This window comes from Bos grunniens, chromosome 10 (assembly GCF_055505025.1).
Source record: "Bos grunniens cultivar Pamir isolate PY7600 chromosome 10, Bosgru_T2T1.0, whole genome shotgun sequence".
NCBI classification, from domain to species: domain Eukaryota; kingdom Metazoa; phylum Chordata; class Mammalia; order Artiodactyla; family Bovidae; genus Bos; species Bos grunniens.
Window position 1 is genome coordinate 1,143,462 of NC_141174.1, and position 27,714 is coordinate 1,171,175.

General features: G+C 47.4%; 1 protein-coding gene across 22 annotated transcripts in view; it reads left to right on the forward strand.

Annotated features, from left to right (window-relative positions):
- The window catches only part of TTC7B (tetratricopeptide repeat domain 7B), a 272,932-nt gene that overhangs the window by 174,046 nt on the left and 71,172 nt on the right, over positions 1-27,714 (forward strand). For 21 of the 22 annotated variants that reach the window (XM_086319126.1, XM_086319129.1, XM_086319125.1 and 18 more), the window contains 6 exons: positions 2,144-2,227; positions 3,389-3,493; positions 5,401-5,518; positions 7,499-7,556; positions 15,494-15,566; positions 19,811-19,971. In XM_086319126.1, the coding sequence (XP_086175252.1) occupies positions 2,144-2,227; positions 3,389-3,493; positions 5,401-5,518; positions 7,499-7,556; positions 15,494-15,566; positions 19,811-19,971 (599 nt within the window). Of the gene's footprint in view, positions 1-2,143; positions 2,228-3,388; positions 3,494-5,400; positions 5,519-7,498; positions 7,557-15,493; positions 15,567-18,149; positions 18,293-19,810; positions 19,972-27,714 lie in introns of those variants that run through there. The other variant, XM_086319142.1, reaches the window with a different exon arrangement.

A 27,714-nucleotide genomic window follows, 5' to 3' on the forward strand; every position in this document is an offset into this window, starting at 1 on the left:
CACCGTGGCCACAGGCTGCCATGGGTGCTCTCTGCTGCTGTGGGCGCCATGGCTACAGCCTCCGAGGGTGCTCTCTGCCCCCTCAGGGTGCTGCTGCTCTGTTCGTGCTGGAAGCTCCTAGCTCCATTCCTTTTCGTTCCTCCCAGCAACCGCTCATTCCATCTTTAGAGAGAAAACGGGCTGATCCACGTCTCTGGGTCTAAGGGCTGCTCCTCTGCATCCTGCAGAACCTGCCTCCTTGCAGGAAGGCCTTGCCCCGGGGTCCGTTGTTCTGGGGGCCTGGGCCTCTGGCTTATCTCGTTTCTTCTCTGCCTACTTGCTCCTCTCAGGTTGCCTCTGCATTCTCCCTTAATTCTAAAGTGTCCTTCCCTCTAATGAACACACACACGCGCGTGTGCATGCGTGCACACACACACACAGGCCTTCTGTGCCATATGTTTGCTCCTCAGTATGCAGGCCAGACACTTTGGGATCCCCTCACCGCCCCATCTCACCAGCCCCCTGCTCCTTCCTTGCTGATGCCAGCTGAAGCCACATTCCTCAGCTCTGCGCTTGGCTCTGAAGGCCCCAGCCCCCGTCCACCTAGGGCTGGCCTTCCCACCCTGGTGTGCACCCTCCCCGTCCGCGATCTCCCCGAAGTTCTGGTGCGGCCGGGCCACTCTGTGCGGAAACCAGAGGCTCCTCCTCGTCTGGGTGGCCTGGATCTGTAGCTCTGCCCCCGGAGAGAGGATCCAGGGAAGCCAGGAACTCTGCCCTGGGTATTTTCTCAGAGTGCAGCTGGGCTGGGCTGAGGTGGGAGGGCGAGGATGTGGCGTTAACACCGGGCTGGACTTTGAGAGCACAGAGGCGGGGGAGCGAGGCTGGGTGGGGAGGGAGGGGGCAGTCAGAGGAGGCACGGCCTGTGGGCGCTCAGCGCTGCAGCCCCAGCCACGCCTGCCTCCAGTCCCAGAGACCTTGGCGGGTCACCCTGGGCCGCCTGCCCCCGGCACGCAGAAGCGTGCGGTCCTGCCTCCGTGTCTGTGTGCCCGGCCTCTTCCGGGAGTGGCGGTGGTGTAGTTGCTCAGTCGTGTCCAACTCTCGTGACCCCGTGGACTGTAGCCCACCAGGCTCCTCTGTCCATGGGGTTCTCTAGGCAAGAATACTGGAGTGGGTTGCCATTTCCTTCTCCAGGGCATCTTCCCAACCCAGGGATCGAACCCAGGTCTCCCGCATTGCAGGCAGATTCTTTACTGACTGAGCCACCAGGACGCCCTGAAGTACCAGTTCCAAATCCCAGCTGTGTGTTTTCCCTTCTCATCCGTGAAAGCCCAGCTCAAGTGCATTCTTCCAGGATGCCATTCCTGTTCCCCAAGACCACCTTCGCAGGGCTTTCCGTTTCCTCCTCTTGGGAGCCCTGTCAGTCAGGACCTTGCGTTTGAGCAGTGTACTGTACCTTCCTCTTTCCCAGGGCTTTCCGTTTCCTCCTCTTGGGAGCCTGTCAGTCAGGACCTTGCGTTTGAGCAGTGTACTGTACCTTCCTCTTTCCCTGTACCACACGAAAAGCTCCTTGGGGTCAAGGGTTGTGTTGTACAAATAGATGAATGTCACATGCGTTATCCTAAATGGAAATAACCACACTCAAAAAGCTACATACTGTGTGATTTCATTTCTACGACATTTCTTGCAAAGGAAAAGTCATAAGGACAAATGTAGTTTCCAGTCTTGAAGTGGCAGGGGGTGCGGTTGGGGGGTGCTGAGGCAGTACCAGGACAGTTTCTCTGCAAAAGAACACAGGAGAATTTGGGGGGCAGGGGTGGCAGATTGGACTGCACTTCATTTAGTCTGTATTGGTGGTTGCGTTGTTATATACATTTTCCCAAACTCTCAGAACTATGCACTAAGATGCGTAACATGGACTGTAAATAAAACATGCTGAGACTGAACCAGAAAAGGCTGTGTCAGCCAGCTGCAGACCGTCCCGGCCTCTGGCACGTGTGTGGCGGCCAGGGGCCCGCGGGGGCGCTCACTGCGGGAGGGTGCACTCAATGCTCCTGGAGGCCGATCTGGCGGGACCTGCCTCCATGTGCCAGACACACGCTCACACCTGTCCAGCCGCAATGCTGGCGCTCACACCCGTCTGTCTGCCTTCTTCTTTCCGAACCAGTGCTTAGAAAGAGCCATGAAGTTTGCCTTCGAGGAGTTCCATCTCTGGTACCAGTTTGCTCTGTCGCTCATGGCTGCTGGAAAAGTGAGTCTCCCCCTGCAACATGTGGTCCTCCGCGTCCATGGTTAACTTGACTTTCATGGGATGAGGTGGTGCCCGGCAGACGTCTGCACAAATTCTCTGAAACTCTCCTTGGTCATTCAGAAATGAACGGTCACATTTAATTATGTGGGGCCCAACATGGAGACATCACTGAGAAGAAAAATTTTGAAATTCTTCGTTTTTTCTAGTTGTTGTAACTTTATTAAGATATGGCTTAAACTGAGGTTGGTTCTTTACACCGACCCCTTTCACTTGTCTAAGAGTGTCAGCTGTTCCTGGAGGGGCACATCTATTAATTATCTTTAGCAAGAGATGGTACGAGGCTGTGTGTGGTTGAAAGTGAGGACTGTGGAGAGGGGCCTGGTGCTGTGCTCTCCCACATGCCCCACGGTGGGTCCCTCGGTGTCCACCCCACAGACATGTGGCACCAGCTTCACAGACTTGTCATCAGGTAGTGAGATGACACTCACAAGGTGCTTAAAATAGTCCCTGCACGAACACACTCAATAACGACAGTGGCCACTGTTTTTCTTGTTAATTTGGGCCCTTTACTAAATAGTCAAGTCTGAGACACAAGATTTTTGGGGGGCAAGTGGAGACAGATGTTTTGTATGGTACACTTTAAATTGGGCTTCCTTGGTGGCTCAGATGGTAAAGAATATGTCTGCAGTGCAGGAGACCTGGGTTTGATCCCTGGGTCGGGAAGATCTCTTGGAGAAGGGAATGGCAACCACTCCAGTACTCTTGCCTGGACAATCCCATGGACGGAGGAGCCTGGTGGGCCACAGTCCATGGGGTCGCAAAGAGTCACACACGTTTTAAGCTGGGTAGTTTATTCTTTATAATACCGTAAATCTCCGCTGTCTTTTCTTTTCCTTACTTTTACAGCAACTACACAAGTAGGGAATAAAGCGAGGGCAACAATTCCAGGGAGGCATTTTCACTTGCTTTGACAGTTTACTCCCCAGTCCCCTAAAAGTTCCAACCCTGGTTACCACCATCCCCAGACCCCTGCTTGGTTGGGCCCAAGTTGGAAAACCTCATTCAGAGGGTGTCCTCATCAGAAACCCCTCTGGGAAGACTTCAGTATTTGGTTCTGGTCAGAAACGTTGAGTCTCACAGAGACACTCTCCTTTTGCCAAGTCTGCGCGTGCCGTGAAGGTGCTGAAGGAGTGCATCCGCCTGAAGCCAGACGACGCCACCATCCCGCTGCTGGCCGCCAAGCTGTGCGTGGGCTCCCTGCACTGGGTGAGTGCCCCTGAGGCCTTCTCCTTCATCTGGGTGGAGAAGAGACAGTAGGAATTCATCGTCTGCACACAAGCAAGGCTGCTCGAGCCCGGGCTCCTGGCCTGGGCCACTGGCCTTCTCAGGCCTTAGCTCCCACCCCAGGGACTTCAGGGAACCAGTAAAGCTCCAGGTGTTTCTTTTTCATGGGAATGTGCTTCAGAGGTAGAAATGGTGAGATAGAACTGGAACGCATACTCAGATGCATCCTGTACGCAAGTCATACAGGACCGGAAAGGGCTGGTCCCTTAGCGATTCCCTCTTAGCCTGAGCTCTTCTGTAAAGCCAAGAGTCACCCTCTGCCTTAGCTCGTGTGTAAACCCAGCCTCCTTCACCCCTCTGCTTGCACAGAGGCTTTCCTCTCAAACGTTCTTGTTCAGGTTAGAATTTGGGAAGAGCCCGATCTGTAACAGTTGCTATTCAGTCCCTAAGTCGTGTCCGGCTCTTTGTGGCCTCGCAGACTGCAGCACACCTGGTCTCCCTATCCTTCACTGTCTCCCGGAATTTGCTCACGTCCATTGATTCGGTGTACTTCCTCAGAAATACACCATTTGAGCAGACACTAGAAAACTCAGACTATTGCTGAGATGGTATATAGATGATTGTCACATACAGTGGAGTCTTAATGTCTTTCTTTAACTTCATGTTAAGGTTAGTGATAAGAAGTTGCTCGAAAGACTGAGGCTCTTGGCTAGGTTTTTTAGTATGGTCCTTGTTGCTTGTTTTTTTTTCCGTTTATTCTCACCCAGCGGAGGGGGAATCGGAGGTGGGGGGAGGCGGGAAATGTGGAAGAAAAAAGGCATTTTGAAAGAGCAGGTTCTCACCTGAAATACAGCTGTGAAGGTGTCGTGTGGCCCATGCAGGTTTCAGCAGCTTGGCGTGGCAAGCGAGGGGGCAAGCAGGCAGATTCTGAGGGGGGCCAGGGCCGGGGACCAAACCTTTGCACTTTGAACGTGCCAGCTTCCAGCTGTGACTCTGCCACACAGCTTCCAGCAATGGCACTGTTCATCTCCATGACGCCTTGTATAAACCTCTTTTTCAAGATGAGAATAGCAAGTCATTTCTGTGTTTTTTTAGTATTTTTATTATTAAAATTTCCAAATACCACGGAAGGAAAGAGTGTAATCAGCCATCACCCATGTGCTGTCCCCCAGCTTCAATAATATCAATACTTACCATGCTCCAGAGGAACAAACCTTGCTACTTGTGTCTCTAATGAGCTGTGCGGAAGGCCGCCTTGCTGTGGGCGTGGCTGCGGCTGCACTCCTTTCCCACTGGAAGCTGCTGGTGTGACACCCACGTCCTGTGCGTTGTACAGGCTTGGCCAAAAAGTTCGTTCGGGTTCCTGGCCTGTATTCAGAGGCCTGAACGAACTTTCTGGCCAACTCAATAAAATACATAGTGGAGTTCTGACATTTTTAACAGCTTATAGGAGAGAAAACCCAAGCCTAAAGGACTCTTTGTATCATGCTAAACAGGAAAGACTCAAGCACAAAACATTTCAAGAACTTTGTTCTTTACAACTCACACACATAGACGTGTGGAGCTCCCGAGTGCCCAGCACAGCCTCGTCACAGAGCCAGCTGGGGAAGAGCAGAGACGGAAGAGCCCCCCAGAGCGCGAAAGGGGCCTTGGGAAAGAGGCAGAAGAGCAATACGGGGAAGTTTAAAGGAAAAAGGCCAGGTGGGGGTCCTGAGGCCTGTTTGAGAGGCTCAGATTAAGAGAAGGCAGTCTCCAGAGTGGCCCTGGAAGGCTGGGGCCTTATTTTAACAGTGACTCATCAGAAATCACCGTTGGCAGCGGACGCTGTTGGGAGCTCGCAGTAGAAATTCCGCAGGTTGTTGTTGTTGTTAACTGATCTGGTTTTTCAGTTGGAAGAAGCTGAGAAGTTTGCCAAAACGGTGGTTGATGCGGGAGAGAAAACGTCAGAGTTCAAGGCCAAAGGCTACCTGGCCCTGGGGCTGACCTACAGTCTGCAGGCCACTGACGGTGAGTGGGGCCGCCCACGGGGGCTGGCGGCACTGCCGCTCCCCCAAGTGTCCAGAGGGCACGGCGTGGGCCCCCCTGTCCCGGGGTCCCTGCCCCCGGCATCCTCTTTGCTCAGATAGGGCAGAGACGGGGAGCAGGTGACGATGGCCCTGGGCCTGGGCGCCCAGGCCCCTCTTCACGGGGGCATGTGCTGGTGGAGCCTTGCTGGAAGATGTGGGGGGTCTGCCCAGAGCTGTGCGATGAGATGACTCAACCCACCTGGCCTGACCCAGCTGTGCCCCAGCCCCGGCCCGAGCCCGCCCCGTGTGAAGGGATGTTGGTCTTAGACACAAGAACACAGGAGTGTTTGGGGCTCACCTCCCCCAGAAAGCCCACCTTGGGTTCTCAGGGCCCGCCCCCTCCGTTTGCACGTCTTAGTTCACAGGCGTGTGTGTGTAGTCCAGGGGTGCACAGTACATGCAGTGACTCTGTACATTCTGGATGTATTTACTGCTTCAGTAGATGTGTTCTTGGCTAAAAACAAATCTTAAGTGTGTTTTTTGCACTTAATGAGGTTTTCAATTCAATGTTTACAGAAAGGGTCAATTGATAAATTGTTTTTATGATCTCTTTCTATTATTTCTTGAACGTTTTGCTGTGAAATGTAACACAGATACCCCCCCCAAAATCTCAAAAATTATCTAACTCAATAAATTAGTATAAGGGAAAATATTCTTACAGTCACCACCCTGCTCAGGAGATAGAACTTTGCCAGCCACCTGGGAGCCCTTCATGTGTCCCCAGCAATTACAACCCCTTAAGAGAAAACACTACCCTAGCACTCATTTCCTTTTTCTTCCTTCATAATATTGCTAGGGTTTATTTCACATGTTACCCCAAATCTTTCTTTCCTCTGCTCTAAAATATCAAAGATCCTGGAGAAATTTTGCATATCCATTGATTTTCAGTAATGGATTTCTTGCTAATTTTTCATATACATTTGATATACTGGCAATACCCAAAACATCTTTTAACTATGGCAGACTTTCAGTGAAGTGAAATTTAGTACCTTGTATTTATCCATGTAAATTCTTGGTTTGGTCTGTACCCCTGATTAGCCCTGTAACTTTGGGTGAGTCGCATGGCCCTGTTGGGTTCATCTGTGTCTGTGGTTCCCCTGGTTCACCCCTCTGCTTCCCTCTAGCTCACTTACTATTGTTCTGAGTTAGCCATAGGTTTCAGCTACATCCAGTTCTGGCAGCCCTCCGCCATCCTCAGAGCAGTGTCAGGATGGGCTCTGCCTTGTTGGATTTGTTAGATAAGGGCCATCTCCAGAGGCAACCATAAGCAGGATCCTCTAGGACTTTTTCTGTTGTTGCAGCAAGAAGTATCTTTTTAGTTTCTACCAGATTCTGAGGTGCCGTTTCTCATGTGCTGTATACCGGGGAAGGGTTGAGCTGATTTAGTCTCACTGTTGAGCTTGCCTGGTCTGTCTCTGGGGTTCACATCAAGATATCAGAGGTATTGCCCATGTGAATTAAACTTGTCTTTCATGGCCTTAGGCTGGTGTCCTTGGTTCTTGGTGCCAGAAGGCTCTCTGAAGACTGTTTAATCCACCCACTGGTGCTTGAATCTCTCCTAGTCCATTTTGGCAGAATCGTGCTTCACCTGGGGATTACACGCCTGCCCTTGAGAATGTTTTTCTGTCTGGAATTCCCAGCTGGTCTTTTGAAGATGGGCCCCTTTTCCTGGGGGTGCCAAGATTGACCAGCCACCGCCCATTCTCCCCTTGGCATGGTTGCACAGTTACACCCAAGCGTAAGGACCTCAGGTTGACCTAGCCTTTGTCTGCTAGCCTCTATAGCACCGGGGCAGGCTGGGCAGGTAGGCACCCAGAATCTGTGGCTCTTAATCCAGTCAAATGTGTGGTTTTGTGATGTTTGGTATTTGTTGAAAACTCCCTGATCTCCATGTTGCTGACTAACTGAACCCTTTCCTTAGCTTCTCTGCGAGGGATGCAGGAGGTCCTTCAGAGAAAGGCGCTTCTTGCGTTTCAGAGGTGAGTGGGAGTTCCTCTCTTCACTCGGCTGTACACAATGACACCAGAGTGTGGTGAGTATAAAAAGAAGAGATATTTATAAGGATTATGTAAACAGTGTTCCACCCCTGGAAGTCTTTCCTCTTGAGCACTGAACATACAGCATAAAACTTGCTGCATCACTTGTTGCCATGTAGATCTGCATTCTTCATCTGTTTATTAATCTGGGCACATTTTCATTCCTAATCGAGTTATTTCAGCTCCAAGAGAGGTACTTTTTATGTCCACGGAGATGATTCCTTTTATTAAAGACATTTTTCATCATCTAGAAAAAGGATCATTCTTTGCTTGCTTTTTTCTTTTTTAACATGTCAAGCTGCAGATTTTTATATTAGGAAATGAAAAAAGCCAGATATTAGGACAGTCTCTGAAATACTACCTAAGACAGTCAGGCCAGCAGGCCCAGGGCTCTCTATCCCTGCCGTGCTCTGTAACACCTTACAGTCACCTCCATTGCCGTGCCTTTCACGAAATTAGAGAAGGCCTTATGTTAGACGATGCTTGTATGTCCCAGGGCTCGTTCACACCCTTCACTTGAGCCTTGGCCCACATCAGTAAGTAGACAAGACAAGGTGTGTGTTCATTGCAGGTGAGGGTCTGAGACGCAGGGATGAAGAGCCAGAGCCCTGTGGCTGTGAAAGTCGAGAAGGTCAAGGTCTCTGATGCTGACCAGCTTCTCTGGTATCCGCTACACCACTGCTGCTGCGGCTAAGTCATGTTTGACTCTTTGCAACCCTGTGGACTGTAGCCTGCCAGGCTCCTCTGCCCATGGGATTCTCCAGGCAAGAATACTGGAGTGGGTTGTCATGCCCTCCTTCAGGGGATCTACCCAACCCAGGAACTGAACCCAGGTCTCTTACATCTCCTGCATTGGCAGGCGGGTTCTTTACCACCAGTGCCATGTGGGAAGCCCCCTGTACCATGGTGCCCTGATCTGATTCTTACTGGAGGTATAATGAATCACTGAGAGTATAGCACCGTGACGTCCAATGTAGAATTAGTATTGACCCTGTCGCCTTAAATATCTGTGTTACCCTGATTTCTTGTTGTTATGTTAGAAGCTCAGTTACCTACCCTGAAGTTCTAGGAGGATCTCTCAGTTCAGTTCAGTCGCTCAGTCATCTCTGACTTTTTGTGACCCCGTGAATCACAGCACGCCAGGCCTCCCTGTCCATCACCAACTCCCAGAGTCTACTCAAACTCATGTCCATTGAGTTGGTGATACCATCCAGCCATCTCATCCTCTGTCGTCCCCTTCTCCTCCTGCCCCCAATCCCTCCCAGCATCAGAGTCTTTTCCAATGAGTCAACTCTTTGCATGAGGTGGTCAAAGTATTGGAGTTTCAGCTTCAGCATCAGTCCTTCCAATGAACACCCAGGACTGATCTCCTTTAGGATGGACTGGTTGGACCACCTTGCAGTCCAAGGGACTCTCAAAAGTCTTCTCCAACACCACAGTTCAAAAGCATCAATTCTTCAGCGCTCAGCATTCTTCACAGTCCAACTCTCACATCCATACATGACCACTGGAAAAACCATAGCCTTGACTAGATGGACCTTTGTTGGCAAAGTAATGTCTCTGCTTTTGAATATGCTGTCTTGGTTGGTCATAACTTTTCTTCCAAAGAGTAAGCGTCTTTTAGTTTCATGGCTGCAATCACCATCTGCAGTGATTTTGGAGCCCCCAAAAAATAAAGTCTGACACTGTTTCCACTGTTTCCCCATCTATTTCCCATGAAATGATGGGACCGGATGCCATGATCTTCGTTTTCTGAATGCTGAGCTTGAAGCCAACTTTTTCACTCTCCCCTTTCACTTTCATCAAGAGGCTTTTTAGTTCCTCTTCACTTTCTGCCATAAGGGTGGTGTCATCTGCATATCTGAGGTTATTGATATTTCTCCCGGCAATCTTGATTCCAGCTTGTGCTTCATCCAGCCCAGCATTTCTCATGATGTACTACTCTGCATATAAGTTAAATAAGCATGGTGACAATATATAGCCTTGACGTACTCCTTTTCCTATTTGGAACCAGTCTGTTGTTCCATGTCCAGTTCTAAACTGTTGCTTCCTGACCTGCATATAGGTTTCTCAAGAGGCAGGTCAGGTGGTCTGGTATTCCCATCTCTGGAAGTTTTCCACAGTTTATTGTGATCCACATAGTCAAAGGCTTTGGCATAGTCAATAAAGCAGAAATAGATGTTTTTCTGGAACTCTCTTGCTTTTTCGATGATCCACCGGATGTTGGCAATTTGGTCTCTGGTTCCTCTGCCTTTTCTAAAACTAGCTTGAACATCTGGAAGTTCATGGTTCACGTATTGCTGAAGCCTGGCTTGGAGAATTGTGAGCATTACTTTACTAGGGTGTGAGATGAGTGCAATTGTGCGGTAGTTTGAGCATTCTTTTGGTCCCTGATAATTGCTGATGGATCTCTGTTCTTAGAACCAGGGTTGCTGTAGGTCCGTCACCATGGACGTGCTCCTTTTTTAAGGAGATCATTACCGCTGGGTTCAGTTAGTCTGAGATGCTTTCATCTCTTTCCTTTCCCTTTCTTAGCAGGCTCACCATAGCTCCTTCACATTGCCAGTCCCAGACTGGTTAATGACAGAAAGTACCAACTGACAGCTGCAAACAGACCTCCTGTCTCTGTGCGAAGTTTCTGTTGATGCTCTTCAGCACCGAGTGTGGAAAGCATTTCCATTTCAAATGATTTGGAGTTTTAAATTTTCCAGTCCTAATTTATAAAACCCACACATGGATGCCTAAGAAAGTGGTCATTACATCTGTTTCACTTTTCTTAAACCAGCTCATCTTATTGGCTCTCTAAAAACAGCCATGGTGGTGGTCTGCCTTGAGCCGCAGAACTCATAACTTCATGTTATATAACAGCTGTTCCCTTGGCCTGAATTTCTTTTTGTTCCTCTTTTTCTTAGTTTCTAATTCAAAGGGATTTTTAAAATATTAGTTCGTATGGGAATAAAGAGGAATAAAATCCTACTAACCCATGTGATTATATTGGGGAAGGCTAACCTAAATTTGTATTTATGTGTATTTAAGTATATTTTCCAAAGGAATCAAAATATTTTGTTTCAAGTACACATTAACTAGGACTTTCCTAGTGTTACAGTACATGTCACAAAAATCTATAAGGAAACGATTTTAAGTACACCAGAAGGACTTGTATTCTTATATGTAAATGGATATTTAAAAATCATTTGGGTGAAAATTTTTTTTACCATATATTTTAAGTCTTCCCACAATTCTGTTAATACAACTGTTTGGTAATTTTTGGTTAAAAAGAAAATGATGTAACTCAAAAAGTGGTGAGGCTGCAGAGCTAACGTGAAAATTAACTCCGTTATGACTGGAGTCTGAATTCAGAAAGGTTTGCTCCCTCTTGGATTCAGAAAGGTGATTTTTGAAGACATCCCAGTTACGTAATTGCACCAAAATATTGAGACTTTCAGCTGTTCATATGCTTATAAGTTCAGCCTAAGAGGTTGAACCAACTCATTGTCCTATACAAAAGTGTAGTGAAGAAAAACAGTGTTGTTTGCAGAGCTTGCTAAGAAGATGAACTGATCTGAGTGGCAGCTTCTGGGGGCTCTCATTGGGGCTAGGGCCTGGCATCACAGTAGGTACTGCATGTGTGGATGGATGGATGGATGGATGGCTGGCTGAGTGGACGGCTGGCTGGCTGAGTGGCTGCATGAATGGATGAGTGAGTGAGTGGATGGATGGATGGATGGATGGATGGCTGAGTGAATTACTGGCTGGCTGAGTAGATGGATGGATGAATGAGTGACTGGATGGATGGATGGATGGGTGGATGAATAGATGTGGCCTCAGTGGGCCAGTAGTTTAACAGTTGCTCTGTTCCTGTGGGAGAAGCATGGAATTAATGAATATGGAGGCGCTTTGACAAGGGAAGCACTTCGTGAGCTTCCCTGTGATGACACTTTTAGGAATTTGAATTTCTCTTAGCAGCTTCACCAGGTACTCACCGCGTGGGAATGGGGTTTAGAGGGCTGCTCTCTTCTCACGTACAGAGTCCAGTAGGCTTGCGGTTTTCAAGATCACTAACGCCCTTCCTCTCGCCTGCACTGCTTGATGATTTCTGTCGAGCAGGTTTTCTGTGGGCGTACAGATACGGTGTCACAGGCAGCCTCGCTGCCGAAGTTGTCCTGCACAACTGAAGAGAGGTTTTTAGAGTCTACCTGAGATGAACACCATGAACTTTTCTAGTTTTCTTGGGCAGCTCCGTGTTTCCTCTTTTCTTTCATAGGCTGAAGTGATCAGATGATCTCTTTAACCAAGTTATGGAAATAAGCTGTTTTAAAATGTGTGTGTTTAAGTTTTAACTCATTAGAAATTTGGTGACTGGATATTCATTATTAGCTGCATTGACAGTTCTTCAGATGTTGTCCTAATGCACCCCAGTGATGCCAAGATGTCTAGCACATCTCTTTCTTGGTGCTGTGGATTAATAGTTAATAATTGTTTGAAGATGCTAAGTAGGACCCTTGGTCAGAACCATTCTTATCTATACCCTGAGTTCTCCAGACCACTGCCAGCTTTCTACTTGGTTGGTGTTGGGTAGAGGCAACCATGATTTAATTTAACTTCATTTGTAAAAAATCTAAACCGTGCTGAGAAAATTATAGCTCTGTGGAATTCTTTTTGAGGGTTGTAGGAAGCTGGTTTTATTAATTGTGAAAGAAGATGAGATAAAATAAATAATGCTAACTAATTCAAAGTTTCTTCATAATTCATTTTGTATTCATTTTCCCTGAATAATTGGGAGAGACAAAAACCATGACATTCCAATCTTACTTTTTATGAACACCAAAGAAAAAAATTCTTTGATGTACAAATTCGTGGAAAACCAATGCCTGTCAAGTAATAAAAACCGGGGCATTCTGAGTAGGCCTCCGCTAGAAATTAGACATCTCCAAGGGCAACAAAGGCAGGTCTTCAGCCTCAGCTTCTCAGACTGAAGTGAGAGAGGTCCTCCAGCTGTGTTTTGAGGCAAGCTTATTTCCCAGGGATAGGAGTTTTGCTCTTAAGATTGTAAAAGGGACAGAGGATCCCACCTCAACCCCCTAGTTCCCCCGAGTCCCACACACGAGCTACAACATTTGCCCAAATCAGTTCAGTTCAGTTGCTCAGTTGTGTTCAACTCTCTGCAACCTCATGGACTGTAGCAAGCCAGGCCTCCTTGTTCATCACCAACTCCCGGAGCTTGCTCAAACTCACGTGCATCAAGTCGGTGATGCCTCCAACCATCTCATCCTCTGTCGTCCCCTTCTCCTCCTGCCTTCAGTCTTTCCCAGCATCAGGGTCTTTGCCCAAATAATGCCCCAGTTTGTTGAACTTCACATATTTTCTGGGTTGCAAACACTCAGAAGACTTTTTCCCCACAGCAGACAGACAGCCCCGTTAAAAAGGCCTCATTACTGTAGAAATCCATCCTCGGTGTGTTTGCCACAGTTGATGCCATGGTGATTTGGCATTCTTTCTCATCTTGAATTTGCTGTTAGAAGATCCTCCCTTAATCACAGAATGTTGACGGAAGAGCCTGAAGTTTTGTTCACTGTCTGGGCCTCCCCGTTTGTAACTAGTCTGCTCCACAGTGCCTCTTAAAGAAAGTAAAAGTTTGTTTTTCTCTTCCCACCAGACTGTTAAACACAGAATCATGTCTCATCTATAGCCACATTTTGATTGCTTATAAAATACAGTAGACTTCCACATGAAAGCAAGGATGGCATGCTTGCCATCAAGTAAGAGGCTAGGATAGCCTCTTCCTGTTGGTGCCAGAAGCCACCTGATAGACTAAGTCTAGTGTCTGAGCACGGAGTCTTACATGTCACAGCTGCGTGTCCTTAGAAAACTACATGGGACTTAGTAGAACCTTCAAAAGACTGAATGAATATCCTCCATTTCTCCCTGCAGTTCATCAAAAAACCAAAACCTCATTTTATAAGCAAAGCCAGGCCTTTGATTGCCATACAGTTTCTCTGAAATCCAGGAATTTGGATGAAGTAGCATCAAGGCCAAGCCAAAACTTAACCACAGCAGCCGTTGGCCTGCCAGGAGTGCTCACGCCTCCCAGGGTGACACGTGGGCGCCCAGCCCGAGGGAGGCGCCTGCCGGGGGATCAGACCGTGGCCTGCGATTCTCCACCTCAGGCTCCTTCTCGAAGCCAGGCTCATCGGCTGCCATTGCTGATGCGAGACAAAACCCAGAAACGTGTCATCCCACGTGTGCATTCCATTAGCTAGTGGACAGAGAAGAGTTTAAATGAAACAAAAACTTTAAGTTGTAGTTAGACTTTATTGTACTAAGGCTATTCGTATTTAAAAATACTGTAAAACTTTTAGCAACACGTATGACTGGTTTAAAAGTTAAAGCTGATTCAGTTCAGTTCAGTCTCTCAGTCGTGTCCAACTCTTTGCAGCCCCATGAATCGTAGCACGCCAGGCCTCCCTGTCCATCACCAACTCTCGGAGTTCACTCAGACTCACGTCCATCGAGTCAGTGATGCCATCCAGCCATCTCATCCTGTCCTCCCCTTCTCCTCCTGCCCCCAATCCCTCCCAGCATCAGAGTCTTTTCCAATGAGTCAACTCTTCGCATGAGGTGGCCAAAGTATTAGAGTTTCAGCTTTAGCATCATTCCTTCCAAAGAAATCCCAGGACTGATCTCCTTTAGAATGGACTGGTTGGATCTCCTTGCAGTCCAAGGGACTCTCAAGAGTCTTCTCCAACACCACAGTTCAAAGGCATCAATTCTTGGCGCTCCGCTTTCTTCACAGTCCAACTCTCACATCCATACATGACCACAGGAAAAACCATAGCCTTGACTAGATGGACCTTTGTTGGCAAAGTAATGTCTCTGTTTTTCAATATGCTATCTAGGTTGGTCATAACTTTCCTTCCAAGGAGTAAGTGTCTTTTAATTTCATGGCTGCAGTCACCATCTGCAGTGATTTTGGAGCCCCCAAAAATAAAGTCTGACACTGTTTCCACTGTTTCCCATCTATTTCCCATGAAGTGATGGGACCAGATGCTATGATCTTAGTTTTCTGAATGTTGAGCTTGAAGCCAACTTTTTCACTCTCCTTTTTCACTTTCATCAAGAGGCTTTTTAGTTCCTCTTCACTTTCTGCCATAAGGGTGGTGTCATCTGCATATCTGAGGTTATTGATATTTCTCCCGGCAATCTTGATTCCAGCTTGTGCTTCTTCCAGCCCAGCATTTCTCATGATGTACTCTGCATAGAGGTTAAATAAGCAGCGTGACAATATACAGCCTTGACGTACTCCTTTTCCTATTTGGAACCAGTCTGTTGTTAGGCTGATTAAAAAGTAATAATTCCCAAATAAGGAAAGAGTGCAGAAAGAAACCGGGATCAGGCAGGAAAAATAGAAAGCACCCCAAAAAGGAAATACTTAAAACCAAATATATGAATCAGTATAATAACTATAAGTGACTGTGTTATAGAGCTAGACAAAGACAGTAACACTGGATCTATAAGCAATTTAACCTGTTTGCAAGAGAGGTCACTGAACTGTAAGAACATAGCAAGTGTGAAGTAAAGAGGCCACAAGAGATAGGCCATGCAAACACGAACCGAAACGCGTCTGCAGTGTCATGTCAGTGCCATACCAACTAGGGTTTTAGTCACAAGAACTTACTGGAGACAGACTAAGATGCTATCTTGTATAAAAAGAAAACGTTGAGTCCATAAGGGCTATCAAATACTTTGATTTGTATGCACCTAGTAACATAGACGGTTGTTAAATATGGGGCCTTGGTATAAGTAAAAGGACCAATGGGAACCCTTGATGGGACAGGGCACCCAGTGGCCTCTGGCTCTAACCGCTGCCCACGCTCTTGCAGGGCCCACAGCCTGTCACCCACGGACCACCAGGCCGCCTTCTACCTGGCCCTGCAGCTCGCCATCTCCAGACAGGTCAGTCCCGCCGGCCCCGCGCCCGGCGCCCACTCCCGTCTCAGCGCGGCCTGGGGGGTACCGTCTGCATTCGGCCCCCTGGGGCTGCCCTGAAACCTCTCTCCGGGACGCTGAGTTCTCGCATAGGCCCCAGGGTTTCGTCCGCTGGAGCAGCAGCTGTGCAGACACAAGGCAGGCCGGGCCCTGCTTTTGGAGATCACACCCGCAATCTGGAGGGCTCCCCGGGTCGGGTGGGGACGGGGCAGCACTTGGTGACCCCAGGGGTCGCCAGGGAGCCCCCGTCGCTCGCTCACAGAGCCCGGGGCTGAGCTGCGCGGCAGGGACTCCGTCACCGGAGGGGCCCGGACGTCGGCCGGAGGATGCCGGTGGTGTGCGCAGAGGAGACCCGTCCCTTTCAAACACGGAGGACGGTGAACAGTGATGCACAGGGGCTCCCAGAAACGAGCCCCCGCGGTGCCCGCCTGGCCTCAGAGACTCGCTCCACTGGTCTCCACCTTCCCGGCGGCAGCTTCCTGATGCTGCCTTTACCGCCCTCCCCCGCTGCGGCCCCCTCCCAGCGGTCCTGGGGACTCTGGCCCGGTGCCCACCGGCCTACCAGTGAGAGACGCTGGTGGTGACCCCAGCACATTCCCGAGCGCCCGCTGGAGGGTGACTCAAGGGTCAGCTCCCCAGACACGCCCTTCCACAGGCCAGGCTGTGCCCACGCATCTGACCTCCTGGAGCCTGGCAAAGGGTGCTAGGCGGCTCCCGTTAGGGGCCGGGGACCGTGGGAACCAAGAGACCCCGTCCGTGTCCAGGTCCTGCCGCCTGGCCTCGCGCGGCTCACCGCTGGCCTGACCACGCGCTGCTGCAGCGAGAGCTGTGGGCTGGTGACCCACCGCCCACCTCCCTCGGTGCCAGGACCTCCTCCCGCCTCCTCCGTGAAGCCCCTTCACACGGCTCCCTACTCCGCTCCTCCCTCCTGCCCTGTGCTCCTGTTCGCTGTCTTTCTCTCTAGACTTCAGGTTCCCCAAGGGCAGGAACCCCCATCTGTCACCATCACTGCTTTGCCCTGGCAGCTGGCACACTGTCTGGCATGTGGTCAGTTCAGTTCAGTCACTCAGTCCTATCCAACTCTGCGACCCCATGAATCGCAGCATGCCAGGCCTCCCTGTCCATCACCAACTCCTGGAGTCCACTCAAACTCATGTTGTCCATCGAGTTGGTGATGCCATCCAGCCATCTCATCTTCTGTCCTCCCCTTCTCCTCCTGCCCCCAATCCCTCCCAGCATCAGAGTCTTTTCCAATGAGTCAACTCTTCACATGAGGTGGACAAAGTATTGGAGTTTCAGCTTCAGCATCAGTCCTTCCAGTGAACACCCAGGACTGATCTCCTTCAGAATGGACTGGTTGGATCTCCTTGCAGTCCAAGGGACTCTCAAGAGTCTTCTCCAACACCACAGTTCAAAGGCATCAATTCTTAGCGCTCCGCTTTCTTCACAGTCCAACTCTCACATCCATACATGACCACTGGAAAAACCATAGCCTTGACTAGACGGACCTTTGTTGGCAAAGTCATGTCTCTGCTTTTCAATATGCTATCTAGGTTGGTCATAACTTTTCTTCCAAGGAGTGTCTTTTAATTTCATGGCTGCAATCACCATCTGCAGTGATTTTGGAGCCCCAAAAAATGAAGTCTGACATTGTTTCCACTGTTTCCCCATCTATTTCCCATGAAGTGATGGGACCAGATGCTATGATCTTAGCTTTCTGAATGTTGAGCTTTAGGCCAACTTTTTCATTCTCCTCTTTCACTTTCATCAAGAGGCTTTTTAGTTCCTCTTCACTTTCTGCCATAAGGGTGGTGTCATCTGCATATGTGAGGTTATTGATATTTCTCCCGGCAATCTTGATTCCAGCTTGTGCTTCATCCAGCCCAGCATTTCTCATGATGTACTCTGCATAGAAGTTAAATAAGCATGTGGTAGGCACTCACTAATACTGGGTGAATGAAGGAACCAACCTGGAATTCCTTCAGGTCAGTCTAGCCTCTGAGAGCACCACTTTGAACCCTGTATCCATTTTTTCTTGATTGGGTTGGACCTCCCCAGACATCGCGAGTATACCTGCCTTTTTGACTCTCTCTAGATACCAGGTTGAGTGCTGTCTGCGCAGTAGGCTGTCCCCAGGGAGGGGAGGAGTTGCTGGAGCTCTGTGGGTGCCTCGGGGGCCTCCGGAGGCCCCCAGCAGGACTCTGTGCCGTGTGCCTGCCCCCCAGGCAGGCAGGGCGATGGGGAGGGGCCCTCATCCTTAGTGAAAGCAAAATGAAAGTGAAAGCTGCTCAGTCGTGTCTGACTCTTTGTGACCCTGTGGACTGTACAGTCCCTGGAATTCTCCAGGTTGGAATACTGGAGTAGGTAGCCTTTCCCTTCTCCAGGGGATGTTCCCGACCCAGGGATCGAGCCCAGGTCTCCTGCATTGCAGGCGGATTCTTTACCAGCTGAGCCACCAGGGAAGCCCCAGAATACTGGAGTGGGTAGCCTTTCCCTTCTCCAGCAGATCTTCCCGACCCAGGAATCTAACTGGGGTCTCCTGCACTGCAGGTGGATTCTTTACCAGCTGAGCCACAAGGAAGCCCCCTTGTCCTTAGAGCCGTTGCTGTCTGACCCGGAGGAGGTTGCTGGGGAGGAACTGGATGTAGAGCCACTCTGGTCTCCGCACGCGGCTGGGGGACTCGCCCGAGGCACGTCTCCTCTCTGGACTGCAGACCCGCCCCTCACCCCCGTGAGACGATAGGTGCCCGCTGTGATAGCTGGGATTCTAGGGCTCAGAAGCAGAACGCCTCTCTAAACCAGCATTTTTACCTTATATTCATCCAAAAGGGAACTTCAGAGAGGAAAACAAATAGACGTAGGGACAGACGGAAGTCACGGCTCCCTGCTAAGGAGCATGGTCACGGGGGCTGGGAGGAAGCAGGAGAGCAGAGGGGTCCAGCCCGGGCCGGGGTCGGAGGGGGCAGGCAGGCGGCATCCTCGGCCGCGCGCTAAGAAGGCCTGTCTTGAGCCTGCTCTGAAATCCGGCCCCAGGCCCCGCTCTCCACTGCCGCTGCTGTGCTCAGTCGTGTCTGACTCTGTGACCCCGTAGACTGCAGCCCGCCAGGCTCCTCCATCCATGGGATTCTCCAGGCAAGAACACTGGAGTGGGTCGCCATTTCCTCCTCCAGGGGATCTTCCCCACCCAGGGATCGAACCCAGGTCTCCTGCCTGGCAGGTGAATACTGTCAAACCTGTATGGAAACTCTGGTGTTCAAATATCCGTTATGTATGCATTTAATCAACGCTTGTATTGGGTGATTTTGAAGAAAGTCTTGACAGCTGTCAGATTTTAAAGGTTAAAGTTGTATCTGGTCCTACTTACACTTGGATACACCTGCTTTGTGCGTGGCCTCGCAGTTTGTTTCTTGTGTGGTGTTATTTTGGATTGTCGTTTGGAAAGGTGTGAGCGTTTTGTTTGTTTGGGTTTCTCCTTGATGTCTAATAGAGATCCAGGACAAAGGAACTTGAGAAGAATCACAGGTGTCTGATCCTTTGGAAAGCTCTGTTTAAAGTTTTGAAACTTACTAAGTACTTTCATTTCAGCGCTACTTGAAAAAAAAATGGGAACTGTTCAGCTAAGGCAGTTTAAAAACTTTTGGCAATTTGTTATGTCTCCATTTAGAGTGAAATTATCTTGGGCATAATCAAAAGTAAACCAGTTGTGTGGGAAAAGAGAGAAACTGTTTATTTAGGGAGCGATAGAAGATCTGGGACTGGCAGTTATACTGAGAAACAGAGTCTCTTGTATCACTTTATTAGTCATGCCGTCACTTGAACGGGGCCTCTGTCTTCGTGTTTGTGGTTAATATCCTGGGGCGGCCATAAATATGGCTTAAAATCTGAATGTGACACATCGTGAAACAACTCCTGACATTTACAGAGGATCAGAGGTGTCCCTGGGGGCTCAGATGATTAGAATCCGCCTGCAGTGTGTGAGACCTGGGTTCGATCCCTGGGTTGGGAAGATCCCCTGGAGGAGGGCATGGCAACCAGTTCCAGTCTTCCTGCCTGGAGAATCCCATGGACGGAGGAGCCTGGCGGCTACAGTCCACAGGGTCGCAAAGAGTCGGACACAACTGAGCAACTAATACTATGACTTTCAGATACTGAAATGGTAGCTGGGTGTGTGCGTGTGTCTGAGAATTCTTCTGGGTTTTATTTTAAACCAGATCCCAGAGGCTCTGGGGTATGTCCGCCAAGCTCTTCAACTTCAAGGCGACGATGCCAACTCCCTGCACCTCCTCGCCCTCCTGCTCTCAGCGCAGAAGCATTACCATGATGCTCTGAATATCATCGACATGGCCCTGAGCGAATATCCAGAAAATTTCATGTAAGTGATCCCGGACTTACTTATTTTTCCTTATACAGAAGGTGTGAAATTTATCTCTTCAATCTATCCAAGTCCTTCATGAACATCCTGGTGGTAAATAGTACAAAATCCTCTTTACTCTTATTTTTTTATGATATTTAGAAACAGTCTCTCAAATCAACCTGAGTTGAAATACTTTATCCTTTTTTTCCAGTGTGTACCCTTGAGGTATACAAGATGATTTGAAATTCATTATGGATGAACTGTTTCATTTTAACAGTTATGCATTTTTAAATGAACATTAGAAAAAATACAGCTGCATATCAAAGTGTGATTTCATAGAAACGATTGCTCAGAGGGAGACTAAAAATTTTTAATGAGTTGTTTTAAGGTGAATTTAAAGGAAAATATTAATATATGTGGATATAGCAAAAGTGACGTTGAATGAACGCCAGTGACTGGAATGTGGGAGCCGTTGCTTCGTAGCTCGTTTGTCCTCCGTCACCAAGGACTCGCACGGATTCCAGGTGATCGCTATACTTTAGGCAGCTTTGATCAGGATACCTGACCCCTTTGTGTCTTAAGTTTTATTCTCTTGGAAACGGAATTCCTTAAATCAATCAACAATATTTGTATGTAAGCTAAGAAATGTCATTACAGACTGCTGTGTGCTGGAATTGTCTGCGTATCTTCACCTCTTCCCTCGGAATCCCTGAATCCAGGGCGGTGACCAGGCTTTGTTGGGAAGGACATTGTCTTTGGGGTTGCTCGGTTCCCGTTTTGTGCTCGGTGGAGTAGCTTGGTAACCAGCACACAGTGGGCAGTCCTGCGGGCCGGCGGCTCGAACTCTCTAATGCAGGGTCAGCAGCGGGCAGGGCGCCCGGGCAGGGGAAGAAAGGTGTGGTCAGCAGCAGGCAGGGCGGCCCGGGCAGGGGAAGAAAGGTTGGCTAGCTCTCCCCACTTTCAGAAACGACACAGATTTTAAGTGGCTCAGCTTTGGCTTTATTTCTCTGCCTCCTCCCCTCACTGTGGTTTTAATCAGTGCATTTCAGCAACTCCCCTTGGAAAATTGGTTCACACATTTCCATTACAAACATTTCTTTGTCTTCAAGTGAAAAGGGCATTTCTCTTCTCCCCATCGAGAAAATTCTCATTATAATCCAGGAAGCCTCTGACTGGAGGTTTCTTCTGTGGGTTCAGCTATTCATGCGGAGTGGATTAAAGAGTTTTGCCTCCGTGTTTGACTTCTTGCAGGTCTCAAGCTTGCTCTTTTGCTCTCTGAGGACATGTCTGAATTTTATCCAAGGCTGGTTAGCCCATGGAACCATAAAGTGGTTGAAACATTTTAAAAAACACGCAGCCCATCAGTAAAGTTTAGCCTGATGCAACTGAATTCCATTTCTCTCATCAATATTTATAAAGTGGCCACTCCTGCCTCCCACCCTCAGCACCTTTGTTAGAAGTCAGACTCCAGCCTGAGGCTCTCGCGTAGACAGCCTGGGGTGTCATCCAAGAGAGGAGCAGGCTTATTACACTAATAGACGCGCAGCAGTGCAGGCAGTAAACAGTGGTGGCTAATATGGCAATGCCTCCAAGTGACAGCAGCTGACAGCCTTTTCAAGTAGTGGAAGTAAGGAACAGCAGTAGAGATATCTGAGGAACGCGAGCCTGTTATTTTAATGTTAAGCTGTAAGCTCAAAAAAGCGGAGCATATGGCAGCAGGGCTGAGAGCCCTGATGACTTGTTTGCTTTTTAAATATTTGTATTTCTTCCTTTGTGATGGGAAACTTCTTCGCAAGAATACTTTATTAAAAGTCGGGGGCCAGATGTAGTCTGTAGATCCCATGGTTTCTTCCCATCCTGGGTAAAACATTTTAACACCAACCTAAACAAGGTTCCCTGGGCACCTGTCCCGACCGCCCTGTGGTGTTATCTGTCTGTGACCGGCTGGTCTCCCGCAGAGCTGCAGGCTCTGGGAAGCCTGGGACGGCCTCCTGTGTCTGGTGTCCGACAGCCGTGACCTACCCCAGCCTGGGGTGTGGTGGGTGTTTACTCAGCCCCTGCTAGGGGGAGATGAGAGCTCTTCCTGCTGTTAGGGTCAGGCTGTTGAACCAAGAATTGATTGAACTAGCATCTTAGCCTGATGCAGAGAATTACAGAGCTTTTTGGTTCCCACTGGGGCTTCCCTGGTGGCTCAGATGGTAAAGAATCTGCCTGCGATGCAGGAGACCTGAGTTCGATCCCTGAGTCGGGGAGATCCCCTGGGGAAGGGAATGACTACCCACTCCAGTATTCTTGCCTGGAAAATCCCACGGACAGAGGAGCCTGGTGAGGTGCAGTCGGACACGGCTGTGCAACTAACACTTAGACCTTCACACTTGGTCCCCATTAAGCCACGGAGCTTGAGCTACTTCTTCAAGATACGCAACTGTGAGTTCTTAACAGACTCGGTTTATTCTGTGCTGTCGCTGGCTGTGCTAGGGCTTCGCCGCTGCATGCGGCTTTCCCCGGTTGCCGCGGCTGTGCTGTGCTGCGGAACGTGGGCTTCTCATCGCAGGGGCTCCTCACTGCGGAGCCCGGGCTCCGGGCCGCAAGGGCTTCAGTAGTGGCAGCGTGTGGGCTCAGCAGTTGTAGCGCACGGGCTTAGTTGCTCTGTGGCAAGTGGGATCTTCCCAGACCAGGGCTTGAACCCATGTCTCCTGCACTGGCAGGTGGATTGTTTACCTCCAAGCCACCAGGGAAGCCTGACCACCAACTTTTATCATCTCCTGGTGCCAGTCAGGATGGTTAGGCAGCCCTGGAGACACCAGCTGTTCCTCCAGGGGCAGTCAGCTGTCCTGGCCAGGGCGGCGAAGGCATTCGTACATGGTGATGTTTCAGTAACTGAAAGGCATTCCTAGAAATATTATCACAACGAAGACAGCAGCTTCACATGTGATATTTTGGAATCCTTTAATGTGATTAAATATTGAGTAGACGCAAAAGCCTACTTATTAAATCTATTTAAAATAAAAATGCAAGTAACCTATGTATAAATGCTTCTGTGTTTAAGAAAGAAATCCTTAGTGTTGCTGTGCGTTTCCTATACGCTCTACTTCCCCACCCCTGGCCTCCCCCTGCTCAGGTTAGCTGCTCTCCTGAATTCTATGTTGAGCAGTCTTTTGTGTTTCTATACCACAGATGTTGGTATTCCTAAGTAATAAAAATTTCTGGGTTTGTGTATTTTTAAAAATGTTTAATGGAATTGTACTCAATAATAACACATTCTTATTTGTTTTCTCATTGCTTAGTTTTGTGTTTCTGAGGTTATCCCTCTTGCGTACAGCAGCAGTCTGTTCATTTATACGAATGGTACTTTCTTGTATAAATACACCCGGATTTCTGTTTCTCGTCTGCAGTAAGTGGGTACTGGGCTCTTTGCAGTTTCTGACTGTTATGAAGCATGCTGCTACAGATATCCTGACTCAGTTCTGATGCCTGTGTGCAAGCCTTTCGGCAGGTGGACTCCTAGGAGTGGAACTGTTGGACCGTAGGATGTGTGTATCTTCAGCGTTACCAAATAATCCCAAACCATTTTCCAAGGTGGTTGTCTCCATGCTTTTCTCCACCAGCAGTGCCCAAGAGCCCACGTGGCTCCCCGCGCCAACACTCGGACGTGGCGGGCGCTGGTTAGTGGTGGGTGCGGTTAGTGGTGGGCACTGGTTAGTGGTGGGTGCGGTTAGTGGCGGGCACTGGTTAGTGGCCCCTGCTGTGAGTTTAAGTGGCGTGTCGTTCATCATCAGTGAGGTGGAACACCTTTCTGTTTGTTGGTCACTCAGCTTTTCTCTTTTATAAAGCACACGTAGAAGTCTTCTTTTCTACCTGGGTTGTCTGTTTCATAATAATTTGTCAGATTTCTTTATGTATAGTTCAAAAGGCTTTTGTTGGTTACCTGTGTGGTGAAAATCTCCCAATTTGTGTCCTGTCTTTGCTTTCTCCTAGTGGGATCTTTTGAGGAACAGAGGTTCTTAAAGTATAATTGAATCAGTTGAATCAGTCCTATCCAAGGACAGTAGTTCTGTGTCTAGTTTAAGAAACCTTTCTTGTTGTCTTCTAAAGCCCTCAGGTTATCTTTCATCCCTGAAGCTAGAGTCCATATGGAATTGACTGCTTTGTGTATGTGGGATATAAAGGACCCAGGGTCATTTTTTCCCATGGGGATACCCAAGTGTCCAGCATCACGTACTGAAGACTCCTTTCCCTGTTTCTCCCCAGGGCCGCTCTGGTCTTAAATCAAACATGGGCCCGTGGGAGGAGCTGACTGTGAGATCCCCGCTTGGCCCCACTGTTGAGGGCGCCCGTCTCTGCGGCTGCTGCTCTACCATCCTTCTCACAATGTTACTATCTGTGAGGTCGGTCCACCCTGCAACTTGCTTCTTGGGGGTGTCCTGGCTGACCTCAGGCCTTTGAGCCTTCATATAAACCTTCATATTTGCTTTTCAACTTCCACCAAAAAAAAAACCTGTTAAGATTTTGACTGGAATTATTGGATTGGCCAAAAAGTTTGTTCAGGTTTTTTGTAACTCCTTACAGAAAAACACAAACGATTTTGTGGCCAACCCAACACATTTCATCTAATAGCTTAGTTGGGGGAAAGTTAGATGTCTCTAATTATTTAGACCTTTAAAAATATTTTTAAATGAAGCTTTATAATTTTCTTTATAAACATTTTGCCAGTGTTTACTAGATTTATTCCGAGTTGCCTGAAAAAAATTCCATGCTTTTCCACTTAAACCATTATTTAAGAGGTTAAGAAAATTTCTTTCTTCCAAGAAGGCTTGCTAAGAGATTGTTTCTTTAATCATAAATTGATATTAAATTTTATCAAATGCTTTTTCTGTATTTATTAATATGATTATTATATAATTTTACTCTTTTAATCTGTGAATGTTATATTAATCGATATTTTTAAATGTTAAATTAACTTTGCATTCTTGGAATTAGGCCAACTTGATCGTAATCTATTAGCTTTTTAATAGATTCAGTTTATTCATTTTCTAAAGAACATTTATGTTCATGTATGAAATAGATTATGATTTTTCTTTCTTGTTATATCCTTGTCAGGTTTTGGCATCAAGATTAGGCCAGCCTCATAAAATGAGCTGCAGTAGTTCTTTTTTGTGTCTTTGAAATCTTTGTGTAAGATTAAAATTATTTGTTCCTAGAATAATAAGTTTTGGTAGAATTTGCCTGTAAAACCATCTGGGACCGGTCTTTTCCCATGGAAGAACTTCTGATATCTTTTTCTTAAATGATTAAAGGATATTGAGGTTTTCTACTTCTTATTTTATTAATCTATGTTTAATATACTATATGTATTTTAATAATTTGTCCATTTACTCTAAATTCTAAATTTTATTGGCATAGTTATTTATTTGCTGTTGTTCAGTTTCTCTGTCATGTCCAACTCTTTGCAACCCCACAGACTGCAGTACACTAGGCTTCCCTGTTCTTCACCATCTCCTGGAGCCTGCTCAAACTCATGTCATAGTGATGCCATCCAACCATCTCATCCTCTGTCGTCCCCTTCTCTTCCTGCCTTCAATTTTTCCCAGCATTAGGGTCTTTCTTGTGAGTCAACTCTTCACATCAGGTGACTAAAGTTTGGGAGTTTCAGCTTCAACATCAGTCCTTCCAGTGAACACTCAGGACTGATCTCCTTTAGGATGGACTGGTTGGATCGCCTTTCACGTCAAGGAACTCTCAAGAGTCTTCTCTAACACCACAGTTCAAGGTCCAGCTCTCACATCCATACATGAATACTGGAAAAACCATAGCTTTGACTACGCAGACCTTTCTCGACAAATTAATGTCTCTACTTTTTAATATACTAAGTTTGTCACAGCTTTTCTTCCAAAGAGCAAGCGTCTTTTAATTTCATGGCTGCAGTCACCATCTGCAGTGATTTTGGAGCCCAAGAAAAGAAAGTCTGTCACTGTTTCCACTGTTTCCCCATCTATCTGCCATGAAGTGATGAGACCGGATGCCATGACCTTAGTTTTTTGAATGTTTAATTTTAAGCCAGCTTTTTCACTCTTTTACCTTCATGTAGAGGCTCTTTAGTTCCTCTTCACTTTCTGCCTTAAGAGTAGTGTCATCTGCATATCTGAGATTATTGATATTTCTCCCAGCAATCTTGATTCCAGTTTGTGCTTCATCCAGCCCAGAATTTTGCATGATGTACTCTGCATATAAGTTAAATTAGCAGGGTGACAGTATACAGCCTTGATGTACTCCTTGACCATTATTTGGAACCAGTCTGTTTTTCTATGTCTAGTTCTAACTGTTGCTTCCTGACCTGCATACAGATTTCTCAGGAGGCAGGCCAGGTAGTCTGGTATTCCCATCTCTTTCAGAATTTTCCACAGTTTGTTGTGATCCACACAGTCAAAGACTTTAGCGTAGTCAATGAAGCAGCAGTAGATGTTTTTCTGAAATTCTCTTGCTTTTTCGATGATCCAGAGGATATTGGCAATTTGATCTCTGGTTCCTCTGCCTTTTCTAAATCCAGCTTAAACATCTGGGAGTTCTCGGTTCACGTACTGTTGAAGCCGGGCTTGGAGGATTTTGAGCATTACTTTGCTAGTTTGTGAGATGAGTGCAATTGTGCAGTAGTTTGAACATTCTTATATGACTGAAAGAATTATTTATAATGTTTTAAAACTATTTACTGTCATATAGCATTTGTGGTTAAGTCTTTTTAATACTGTTTGATTTTTTTTTTTTCTTGAACAATCTTACCAGGAACCTGTTTGAAACATTGATCTTTTCAAAGAACCAGTGTTTGGTTTTTTTTTTTAATCATCTCAACTATATATTTGCTTTCTTTTTTATGAATTTCTATCTTCGTTTCTGTTATTTCTTTTCTCCTGTTTTCTTACAATCTGTTCTGTTTTAGCTGGTTTTCTTTCTTAATTTTTCAGTTGGATGTTTAGCTCACATAAGAAAGGTTTTTCCCTCTCTTATTTTCTCTTGACCTTTTTGGCCATGCTGTTGCAGGATCCCCGTTCCCTGGCCAGGGACTGAACCCAAGCCCTGGACAGTGAGAGTGTAGAATTCTCAAAAACTTATCTTTTGTCAATGGTCTTTTAATTTCATTGAATTGTGTTCAGAGGCTGTAATCTATATAAATTTGAAATTTGTTAATACCTCTATTATGGCCCAGCGTGAGGTCACTTCTGATAAATATTTCATATGTGCTTGAAAAGGCTGTTTCCTGCCTTTGGGGATAAATTTTACTTTTATATATAAGGTTGAGCTGTCAACTATGTTTTTCAGATCTTATTTATTCTTATTAATGTTGTTTTGTCTACTTCATCTATCAATTATTGAGCAGAGGTATGTTAAAACTAACTCTGATGGGAGATTGTACCATTTCCCCACATAGTTATAGCAATTTTTGTTTTATATATTTTAAAGCTGTTTTCTTAGGTACATTTAAATGTAGAATTGCTATGTGTGTTAGTGGTTCCGTTGTGTCCTGCTCTTTGTGACCCCCTGGACTGTAGCGTGCCAGGCTCCTCTGTCCGTGAAATTCTCCAGGTGAGAATACTGGAGGGGGGCAGCCATCCTCTTCTTCAGGGGATCTTCCCTACCCAAGGATTGAACCCAGGTCCCCTGCATTGCAGGCAGGTTCTTTACCATCTGAACCACCAGGGAAGCCACAGAATTGCTGTGTCTTCCTTCTAAATTCTACCTTTTATCAATATGTAACAAATTGCATAA